This window comes from Neoarius graeffei, chromosome 16, assembly GCF_027579695.1.
Source record: "Neoarius graeffei isolate fNeoGra1 chromosome 16, fNeoGra1.pri, whole genome shotgun sequence".
Taxonomy (NCBI): domain Eukaryota; kingdom Metazoa; phylum Chordata; class Actinopteri; order Siluriformes; family Ariidae; genus Neoarius; species Neoarius graeffei.
The window spans coordinates 60,606,814-60,618,580 of NC_083584.1; the positions used below are offsets into that span (position 1 = coordinate 60,606,814).

At 42.3% G+C, this 11,767-nt stretch overlaps 1 protein-coding gene across 3 annotated transcripts in view; it reads left to right on the top strand.

The window, feature by feature from the left end:
* The window catches only part of fgf12b (fibroblast growth factor 12b), a 29,607-nt gene extending 18,172 nt beyond the window's left edge, over positions 1 to 11,435 (top strand). For all 3 annotated transcript variants that reach the window (XM_060943310.1, XM_060943309.1, XM_060943308.1), the window contains 4 exons: positions 1,459 to 1,569; positions 7,098 to 7,201; positions 7,567 to 7,765; positions 7,877 to 11,435. In XM_060943310.1, coding sequence (XP_060799293.1) covers positions 1,459 to 1,569; positions 7,098 to 7,201; positions 7,567 to 7,765; positions 7,877 to 8,007 — 545 coding nt within the window. In that variant the 3' untranslated portion in view covers positions 8,008 to 11,435. The remainder of the gene's footprint in view (positions 1 to 1,458; positions 1,570 to 7,097; positions 7,202 to 7,566; positions 7,766 to 7,876) is intronic.
* The last annotated feature ends 332 nt before the right edge of the window (positions 11,436 to 11,767 follow it).

Genomic DNA, 11,767 nt, shown 5'->3' on the forward strand with positions numbered 1-11,767 from the left:
AACCTCTAACTGTTGCTAACGCCGAGCAAAAACATGGCTGAATCCTGAATGACTCAATTTTGTATAAATAGGGGACTACATAGGCGGCAAAATGTAGTTTTTTTCCTGCCGTGGAAGTGCACTTGTATACCGAGGAGGAAGCCATTTGCATTACAGCCGTGAATGAGGATTCAAAATGGCGGCTTGCCTCGCCTCGGCTCGGTTTTCCCTTTCAGGCGCTCTCGTTTTCTGTTAGAATTTGGTAAAGAAAAAAATAAATATATTATTTACCAGCTTAAGGTCGGTCCGTATGGTGAAATACCGGGACCTCGGCCTTGAATACTGACCTCGGCCCAGAGGGCCTCGCTCAGTACTTTCAACACCTCGGTCACGGTATTTCACCATACGGACCTCCCAGCTGGGAAATAACATATATGTATTTTTTAATGTTTAACTGATTGATTCATTCAATAGGCAGCACAGTGGTGTCGTGGTTAGCACTGTTGCCTCACAGCAAGAAGGTCCGGGTTCGAGCCCCGTGGCCGGCGAGGGCCTTTCTGTGTGGAGTTTGCATGTTCTCCCCGTGTCCACGTGGGTTTCCTCCGGGTGCTCCGGTTTCCCCCACAGTCCAAAGACATGCAGGTTAGGTTAACTGGTGACTCTAAATTGAGCGTAGGTGTGAATGTGAGTGTGAATGGTTGTCTGTGTCTATGTGTCAGCCCTGTGATGACCTGGCGACTTGTCCAGGGTGTACCCCGCCTTTCGCCCGTAGTCAGCTGGGATAGGCTCCAGCTTGCCCGCAACCCTGCACAGGATAAGCGGCTACAGATAATGGACAGATGGATTCATTCAATGATTTGTTTTTAGTTGAAGCCAAAATCCATTTTTACATTGCATACAGTATTTATTAGCAGTGTTTTACTGACTTGTATTTTCAGCACAGAAAATCCAGAACACATTGTACCTTTGCAACACTCCAGCTCTGTCCTCTGCCTTAGTTTGCAGCTCATATGTCAGAAAATGCCACCCACAACCCATAATACATAGCATGTTTGATTCACTTCCCAGAGTTGGGCTGAATCAGAGATGAAGTGTATTTTCAGTGCAGTCGAGCTGCATTGAGATTTAGGAGGAAGCTTTTTTTTTTTTCGTTTTGCATGTGGTTTTGGTTCACACTTGATTTTGATTGCTGTGTTCACACAAATCTTAATGAGCTGCGTTAAGCTGTAAGAGCTGGCTGTGATGTTAGATGTGAGCGCTTGTATATATTAGGATCTTGGCAGTAAAACTATTTGGGTTAAGCAATACATGATATCATGAGGTTTCATCGCGTAATAACAAAGATATGTGAACCAACATGAATCTACAATCTGGGCTAGGAAGAAATCTACCTCGTTTCTTTATTTTGTCTACTAGTACAGACAGTTCAACAGAACTGTCCGTGTGATATCAATGAAGAACTGTGTGTGTGTGTTACAGAGCCACAGCTGAAGGGGATTGTGACAAGGCTGTTCAGCGAACAGGGGTTTTACCTGCAGATGAAACCAGATGGAAGCATTAATGGGACCAAAGATGAGAACAGTGACTACAGTGAGTACACACACACATATACACGCACGTATCTTCTGTAGTGTCATCATCTTCATCATCCCTTTCCATTTATTTCTGCACTGTGACATTGAGACATCGAGCTTCGTGTGAGTGTCAGTGTGAGCGTATGTGTGGCTGGTTGAATTCCCTTTGTGTCCTCTAAGTGAGGAAATCTGAGCTGAGATCCAAAAAGGAAACTGGAGATCTGGAGCACTGAAAGTTCGAAAAGTCACCAGAACTTCAACAAGCCAAGGTCAGCTCTGACCCCTGACCCTTGACCTCTGACCAATGAGAACGGGGAGTGCTAAAATGCATGCACAATGAGAGAAACACCTCCACACTCCACATCAGGCAGAGAAGCACCTCGTAGTTGTCTATCGGGGGATTCAGATGCACCCACGCATGTTAGCGTTATCAGTGCGATTCACATTAGCATCGCCTGCAGGTTTCGCCTTGCTGCTTTTGTGCTGCAGCAATACAGGGTTTAGCAATTTTCTACAGATAATCAGAGCACCAGTGTATAGTGCAGCCAAAAATCCCTTGCTCTTCCTGCCTGAAAGGAAGAGGAGAGAGAGAGAGAGGTTTCGGCCTCTGGGCATTCTCATATAACACTGAATTGTTTATTTCTGACAGCAGTTGGCTAAACTTGTTTTGTATAAAGTGAGAAAAATCGATGGTGAGGACACCTAAACCATGATGCAATTCATTTTTGAGCTGCTTCGAAAAAATTACAGGAAATGTTATAGTGATAAGAAGTGAATTAGCAACGGAGAATCAGAATTAACTAGAAAAGGAACCACAGTCTAAAATATTCAAGAGAACTTTATTGTTAATACATCTATGTACAAGTATACAGTGCACTGAAATACTGTTTCCTTGAGGCTCCCTATAGCACACTGATAGAGAAAATAGAAGGCTACAAAATAAGGTATAAACACTCACCGGCCACATTATTTGGAACACTCATCCATCCACCTGCCGTTTTATGCAGTTCTGTAATCAGCCAATCCCTTGGCAGCAGCACAATGCATAAAATCATGCAGATACAAATCAAGAGCTTCAGTTAATGTTCACTTCAAACATCAGAATGGGAAAAACTGTGATCTCAAAGTGTGACTTTCTTTCACTGTGGCATGGGTGTTGGTTTGAGCCAGATGGACTGGTTTGAGTATTTCAGAAACTGCTGATCTCCTTCCTGGGGTTTTCACACACAACAGTTTCTGGAGTTTACACAGAATGGTGCAAAAAAAAAAACACTGAGTGAGTGAGTGAGTGAGTGAGTGAGTGAGTGAGTGAGTGAGTGAGTGAGTGAGTGAGTGACAGTCCTGAAGGTGGAAACAAACACATTGTTGGTAAGAGAGGTCAGAGGAAAATGGACAGATTGGTTCAAGCTACCAGGAAGGATATAGTAACTCATATAATCACTCTTTACGACTGTGGTGAGCAGAAAAGCATATCAGCATGCAACAGCGGAAGAACACATTGGGTTCCAATCCTGCAGCCAAGAACAGGGATCTTAGAGTCAGCAACAAGTTCCCATTAAAGTGGCCAGTGAGTTTAAATAACTATCGATAGCTATCTAAGTAAATACAACAACTAACTAAATACAACAAACAACATAAGACATGACAAAGACAGGTGCAAAGTAGTAATTGCGCATTTGTGTGCAAAAATACGACAGGATGCAACTTTTGCTACAGATGTACAGTATGACAGAGTGATTGTTGCAGAGCGACAGTGTAATGGAGTGATTGTTAGAGTTATAGGTTGACAAAATGATTGTTACAGAGTGAGAGTGTGAGAGAGTGATTGTTACAGAGTGACAATGTAACGGAGTGACTGTTAGAGTTATAGTGTGACGGAGTGATTGTTACAGACTTACAGTGTGACAGATTGATTGTTACAAAGTTACAGTGGGACAGAGAGATTGTTACAGAATTACCGGGTGACAGAGTGATTGTTACAGAATTACCGGGTGACAGAGTGATTGTTACAGAGGTACAGTGTGACAGAGTGATTGTTACAAAGTTACAGTGGGACAGAGAGATTGTTACAGAATTACCGGGTGACAGAGTGATTGTTACAGAATTACCGGGTGACAGAGTGATTGTTACAGAATTACCGGGTGACAGAGTGATTGTTACAGAATTACCGGGTGACAGAGTGATTGTTACAGAGGTACAGTGTGACAGAGTGATTGTTACAGAGTTACAGTGTGAGAGAGTGATTGTGACAGAGTTACAGTGTGACGGAGTGATTGTTACAGACTTACAGTGTGACAGTGATGTGGCGGAGTGATTGTTACAGAGTTATAGTGTGATGGAGTGATTGTTACAGAGCAAGAGTGTGACAGAGTGATTGTTATAGAGTTACAGTGTGAGTGATTGTTATAGAGTGACTGTGTAACAGAGTGATTGTTACAGAGTGAGAGTGTGAGAGAGTGATTGTTTCAGAGTTACAGTGTGAGTGATTGTTACAGAGCCACAGTATAATGTGACAGAGTTAGAGTATGACAAAGTGATTGTTACAGAGTGAGAGTGTGAGAGAGTGATTGTTTCAGAGTTACAGGGTGACAGAGTGATTGTTACAGAGCGACAATGTAATGGAGTGATTGTTACAGAGTTACAGTGTGACAAAATGATTGTTATAGAGTGAGAGTGTGAGAGAGTGATTGTTATAGTTACAGCGTGAGTGACTGTTACAGAGCAACAATGTAATGGAGTGATTGTTAGAGTTATAGTGTGACAAAGTGATTGTTACAGAGTGAGAGTGTGAGAGAGTGATTGTTTCAGAGTTACAGTGTAATGGAGTGATTGTTACAGAGCGACAGTGTAATGGAGTGATTGTTACAGAGTTATAGTGTGACGGAGTGATTGTTACAGACTTACAGTGTGACAGAGTGATTGTTACAGAGTTACAGTGTGACAGTGATTGTTTCAGAGTTACAGTGTGAGACAGTGATTGTGACAAAGTTACAGTGTGAGACAGTGATTGTGACAGAGTTACAGTGTGACGGAGTGATTGTTACAGACTTACAGTGTGACAGAATGATTGTTACAGAGTTACAGTGGGACAAAGTGATTGTTACAGAATTACGGGGTGACAGAGTGATTGTTACAGAGTTACAGTGTGACAGTGTGATTGCTTCAAAGTTACAGTGTGAGAGAGTGATTGTGACAGAGTTACAGTGTGACGGAGTGATTGTTACAGACTTAGTGTGATAGAGTGATGTGGTGGAGTGATTGTTACAGAGTTATAGTGTGATGGAGTGATTGTTATAGAGCAAGAGTGTGACAGAGTGATTGTTATAGAGTTACAGTGTGAGTGATTGTTATAGAGCGACTGTGTAACAGAGTGATTGTTACAGAGCGAGAGTGTGAGAGAGTGATTGTTTCAGAGTTACAATGTGAGTGATTGTTACAGAGAGACAGTATAATGGAGTGATTGTGACAGAGTTATAGTGTGACAAAGTAATTGTTAGAGTGAGAGTGTGAGAGAGTGATTGTTTCAGAGTTACAGGGTGACAGAGTGATTGTTACAGAGTTATAGTGTGACAAAGTGTTACGGAGTTACAGGGTGACAGAGTGATTGTTACAGAGTGACAGTGTAATGGAGTCATTGTTATAGAGTTACAGTGTGAGTGATTGTTACAGAGTGACAGTGTAATGGAGTGATTGTTATAGAGTTACAGTGTGAGTGATTGTTACAGAGTGACAGTGTAACAGAGTGATTGTGACAGAGTTACAGTGTAATGGAGTGATTGTTACAGAGTTACAGTGTGACAAAGTGATTGTTACAGAGTGAGAATATGAGAGAGTCATTGTTATAGAGTTACAGTGTGAGTGATTGTTACAGAGCGACAGTGTAATGGAGTGATTGTTACAGAGTTACAGTGTGACAGAGTGATTGTTACAGAGTTACCGGGTGAAAGAGTGATTGTTACAGAGTTACAGTGTGATGGAATGATTGTTACAGAGTTACAGTGTGATGGAGTGATTGTTACAGAGTTACAGTGTGACAGAGTGATTGTTACAGAGTTACAGTGTGATGGAGTGATTGTTACAGAGTTACAGTGTGACAGAGTGATTGTTACAGAGTTACAGTGTGACGGAGTGATTGTTACAGAGTTACAGTGTGACAGAGTGATTGTTACAGAGGTGCAGTGTAACAGTGATTGTTACAGAATTATCAGGCGACAGAGTGATTGTTACAGAGTTACAGTGTGACAGAGTGATTGTTACAGAGTTACAGTGTGACAGAGTGATTGTTACAGAGTTACAGTGTGACGGAGTGATTGTTACAGAGTTACAGTGTGATGGAGTGATTGTTACAGAGTTACAGTGTGACGGAGTGATTGTTCCAGATTTACAGTGTGACACAGTGATTGTTACAGAGCGACAGTGTAACAGAGCGATTCTTACAGAGTTACAGAGTGACAGAGCGATTGTTACAGAGCGACAGTGTGACATAGCAATTGTTACAGAGCGACAGTGGGACAGAGCGATTCTTACAGAGTTAGAGTGACAGAGTGTTTGTTACAGAGCGACATTGTGACAGAGCAGTTGTTACAGATCGACAGTGTGACAGAGAGATTATTACAGTTATAAGTGTGATAGAGTGATTGTTACAGAGTGACAGTGTGACAGAGCAATTGTTAGAGTTACAGTGTGACAGAGTGATTGTTACAGAGTGACAGTCTAACAGAGCGATTCTTGCAGAGTTAAAGAGTGACAGAGGGATTGTTACAGAGCGACAGTGTGACAGAGCAATTGTTACAGAGCGACAGTGTGACAGAGACTATTACAGAGTTATAAGTGTGACAGAGCGATTGTTACAGATTGACATGGTGACAGAGTGATTGTTAGAGTTACAGTGTGACAGAGTGATTGTTACAGAGCGACAGTGTAACAGTGCGATTCTGACAGAGTTACAGAGTGACAGAGCGATTGTTACAGATCAACAGTGTGACAGAGAGATTATTACAGAGTTATAAGTGTGACAGAGCGATTGTTACAGAGCGACAGTGACACAGCGATTGTTACAGAGCGACAGAGTGACAGCAATTGTTACAGGGCGACAGTGTGACAGATTGATTATTAGAGTTATTGTGTGACAGAGTGATTGTTACAGAGTTACAGTGTGACATTTTTAGTCACAGTGTTGCAGCTTTGCAGTGTTACAGTGTCGTTTTCTCTATAAACAGTGCCCTTATTCTCTCCACTCATGTACACTCATTCCCTCTCAATTGTTCTGTGTACATTCTATGAAATCTCTTGTACCCTTCATCTTCCCTCAACACTCCTCCGCTCATCCCTTGTTCTCTCTCTCTCTCTCTCTCTTTCTCTCTCTCTCTCTCTCTCTCTCTCACACACACACACACACACACACACACACACACACACACACACACACACCCTTCACATTTATTTATTTTCACATGAAAACAAACATTTTCATTTTCACTGAAATTGATGGAGGAGTTCATTGGATTAGGTTTTATGGCTCTCTCTCTCTCTCTCTCTCTCCAGCTCTTTTTAATTTGATTCCAGTGGGTCTGCGTGTTGTGGCCATTCAGGGTGTGAAGGCAGGACTTTATGTGGCCATGAACGCTGAGGGATTCCTCTATACATCAGTAAGTACAGTGTGTGTGTGTGTGTGTGTGAGAGACATCAGCTGGTTTGATTGTGAGGTGTTAGAGTGTTAATTATCTCTGAATTTCTGAGTGATAATGAAGTTATGAAGTTATACAGAGGTGTGTGTGTGTGTGTGTGTGTGCGCGCGCGCACGTGTGTTGTGTTTATATAAAAAATTTTCGACTCTTAATCAGATTGTGTCTGTACTAAGATTGAGAGTTTTTTTTTCTGTCAGCAGTGAAAAAGAGTGATGGTGACTCAACACCAATGTGTGTGTTTGTGTGTGTGTGATTCATACCTGCAATAATGCGCTCAGATTTTTTGACTTGCTCCTCCCCCTTTCCTCCCCCCTCCACACTCTCAGGATCTTTTTACAGCAGAGTGTAAGTTTAAGGAGAGTGTGTTTGAGAATTACTATGTGATCTACTCGTCCACTCTGTATCGCCAACATGAGAGCGGACGTGCCTGGTTCCTCGGCCTCAGCAAGGACGGTGTCATCATGAAGGGGAACCGTGTCAAGAAAACCAAACCTTCTTCACACTTTGTCCCCAGACCCATTGAGGGTGAGCACACACTGACACACACACACACACACACACACACACACACACACACACACACACACAGGATACTGTGTCTCATTTCTTTACGCTCTCTCCGCTCTTTACCTGCAGTGTGTATGTACAAGGAGCCGTCACTGCACGAGTTAGAAGAGAAGCAGAGGAGCCGGAAAGACTCAGGGACGCCGAGCATGAACGAAAGGAATCCGCCAAACCCGGACTCGACTGAGCAGGACGGCTCATAGCTGCTCACAAACTCACACACACACACACACACACACACACACACACACACACACACACACACACACACACACACACACACACACACACACACATATATATAGCACCTCACAGAGTTCGCACCTCAACAGGAGAAACATCACCCAACAAGAAAAAGCAGATTGAAATCTGCAATCCTGTGAATGTCTCAGAAAGGAAACAAAGAAAAAAAAGAAAAGAAAATCCTGTATTTGATATCAGGACATTTTATGCAAAGCCTGCCGAGCGTGTGTGCGTGCGTGTGTGTGTGTGTTATACCTCGGACACGAAACGAAAATACTGTGTGTATGTATGTGTGTGTGTTTGGAAGTTTAAGCTTTAAAGCCATGTACATGTCAATTTACGAATGCAAAAGCACCTACATGCGCTTCTTTCTGTTCGTGTGTGTGTGTGTGTGCTGCTCTGGTCATTGCTATTAATCGTCAGTCTCAGATTCTGCTCTCCATGTGGCTTACGTAGTGAATTCGGCTGATGGGCTGCACTGTGATCTCAGTGGACTTCAAAGTGTCGTCATCATCATCTCGGAAGTTCAGAAACAACTATATTTAACGTGCGTGTATTTATCTTTCTGAAATATTTGTACATTTTTTATTTGGTAGTATTTTACAAGTTACGTACATGCTATCAAGCAACAAATCCGTCGTGTTGCTTGTGGTCGTGGCTTGTTCAGATTAAAAAAATAAATAAAACGTATAACCTACAGCCCACTATACAATTTGTACAAAAGTTGTATGCCAGCTTTATTCACAGATTAGCAGCACAAGCTACGTACTAGCTAGCTACGTGCACTAGCTTTGTACACTCCTCAGAAGCACCAATGATCTCTGCTACTTCCTTCCAAGCTTTAATGTCTCTGTAGGCACGGTGTTTATGACAGGAGAACTTAAACCATGGTTATGCAGAAACTAATTGCAGGTAGAGACTAAGGTTGCGAGCGGAGAGCTGAAGAAACGTCGAACCACGCGCGATGTAGGATTAGTCTGAGGAAACGTATTAGCCTGTTGTTTGGATGTGCGTTTGACTTTACAGTGTCAAACCTAATTTTCGCATCGTAAGTGTACACAAGTGAGGGAACATCATAACAATTGGACAGTCACAATTTGGTGTTTTGGAGCACCCTAGTGGGCTATGGTGGTACTGCAGGCTACTTTTGAGAAACTGTCTCTCAGAATGATGGTTGGAGTCAGATATATTTGAGATGTACATAAATTTGAGTCATCAGTGGAATGATTAGTATGCATGTGAACAAAAATGTTGCAGCATGTGTTGGCTTTGATTACCAAAGTCTGTCAGCGTTACCGGTGTTGGGTGTGATGGGCTGCATGCTGTAAGTGCCCTGGTGTGTTTCATTTATTATCAGTTTTTAATGCATTGAAAATGAAACTGCACTTTTAAACCTCATTATCACTCAGAATTTCATGAAAGTGCTTTGGCTTTACATTTCAATTCACGCTGCTTCGTTTAAACCCTTGGAGAAGAGGTCTAATCTACACTGTGTCTGTCTCTGTCTGAATTCTTCACTAACACATCTGTCTTATCTGACCGTATCTGATCTGTCTGATACCTCTGAGTATTTTTGTTTTGTCCCTGCTCTAATCTCTCCAGTCTGATCTCTCTCTATCTTGTTCTCAGACTTATCCGTATCTCTCTGTCTGATCTCTTTATCTTTTACGATGTGATCACTTCATGTTTGTACCTAATTTTTCACCGTCTGATCTCTGCATCTCCACTGATAACCTTTTCATGCTTGATTTACTTTTTTTTCTCATCTCAATGTCCAGTCTTTGTTCGATGTACCTTAATCGTCTGATCTCTGCACAAGCTTCCAATCTATAACTGTCTGATTTCTCAATCGTACAATACACACAGCTCTGCATGGATCTATTCATGTCGTGTGCCTTTTTGTATGAGTTCCCTGTGTGCGCGCTTTAAATCTGATCTCAATTGATTACTCTTGTCTCAGTCTGTGTAATATTGCGACATCAGATTTTTCTGTCCCATCCCATTTTGTCCTTCTATCTTTGTTTCATTATGTCTAATTTATCTGATCTCTCATAGTTTAGACACTAGAGTAGATGGTGGAATATCATTGCTTCTAATCTTGACATATCTGAACCTTCTGTCTGTCTGATCTCTGGGTTTAATCTTTTTCAATCTGATTTCTGCATATACGTACGCTCTCATCCTCTCTGATCTATATTTGTCCATGGATTTTTTTTTATCTGACGTCTCTAATTTCGCTCACTGTCTAAATTCATTGCATGTAACCTTGTCTTGATCGGATCTCAATCATCACATCATCCTCGGATCAGTGTCTATCCGTCTAATCATTACAAATGACAGATCATAGACCATAAGAGATTAGATACACAGGAATTTCCATTATCTTTTTTTATTTAACGCATGCTGTATGGGGCAACAAGGTGGTGTAGTGGTTAGCACTGTCGCCTCACAGCAAGAAGGTTCTGGGTTCGAGCCCAGTAGCTGACAGGGGCCTTTCTGTGTGGAGTTTGCATGTTCTCCCCGTGTCCGCGTGGGTTTCCTCCGGGTGCTCCGGTTTCCCCCACAGTCCAAAGACATGCAGGTTAGGCTAATTGGTGGCTCTAAATTGACCGTAGGTGTGAATGGTTGTGTCTTAATGTGTCAGCCCTGTGGTGATCTGGCAACTTGTCCAGGGTGTACCCTGCCTCTCGCCCATAGTCAGCTGGGATAGGCTCCAGCTTTAAGCAGTTACGGATAACAGGTGGATGGGTATTCTGTATGTCTTATCTTTCACACCAAGAAAACAGAGATCAGATGCATAATGCGTAGACGATCTGATCTCTTTTTCTTTCGTGTCTGATCTCACCGTCTGATCTCTAATGATGGTAAACGCTCTATCCAGAGTGTGTCTTCCTGCCAAAAGCACAGACTGCCCTCTAGACACAACCACCCACCCATACACACACACACACACAGACACAAAGCTTGAATCTGATTGCCCACTGAGGTCACGGCCCATCATCTTGTTGGTCAGAAGAAAGAGTCAATAAGTAGTCCTTAGCCAATGGGGGCGAATTTTGTGAGAAGTCTTCCATTAGGAGAGCAGCACCAGCATCACTTGCACAGGTCAGAGGTCAGACGTTACCGGGTCGGTGGGGTGTAAATAAAGATGTCCATCTGCGTTGGAAGAAAGGTTTTGATTATAATCGACTGCCTGAACCTGACGACTGTCTGTTCGCAAAACCAGAATGTTGATTTCATTAGTTAGTGTTTGCACTTTAATTAATTGACACATTCAAGATGTGTAATTGTACAAATGTTTTGTGTGTGTGTGCGCGCGTGTGCATGTGTGCGTGTGTGTGTGCATGACGCTGACCATCAGGATGACCCGATCATTTACATTAAAATACTGAAACCAAGTGCACATGTACCAGTGTTTGATTATACACCCCCACCACACAAACAAAACAGACTTAGCTTCCTCGCTAACTTTTCGCCAGTAGCTTACTAGCTAGCGAATAAAGACTGATTTCCTCTTAGCAGTAAGAATTTTACATTTTAATGCATTCTGTCAAGCATTTAAAATAAACATTACATGCTCTTTGTGCACATAAAGGTTTATTAACTAGCTGGCTAACAAAACAAACATTAGCTTTGCTTCTTCCAGCATACAGTCTATTAACTAGCCATTTGTTAGCCAGGTTAGCAGCTACCCTTTCACATGTGACTGAATTCTGAGTT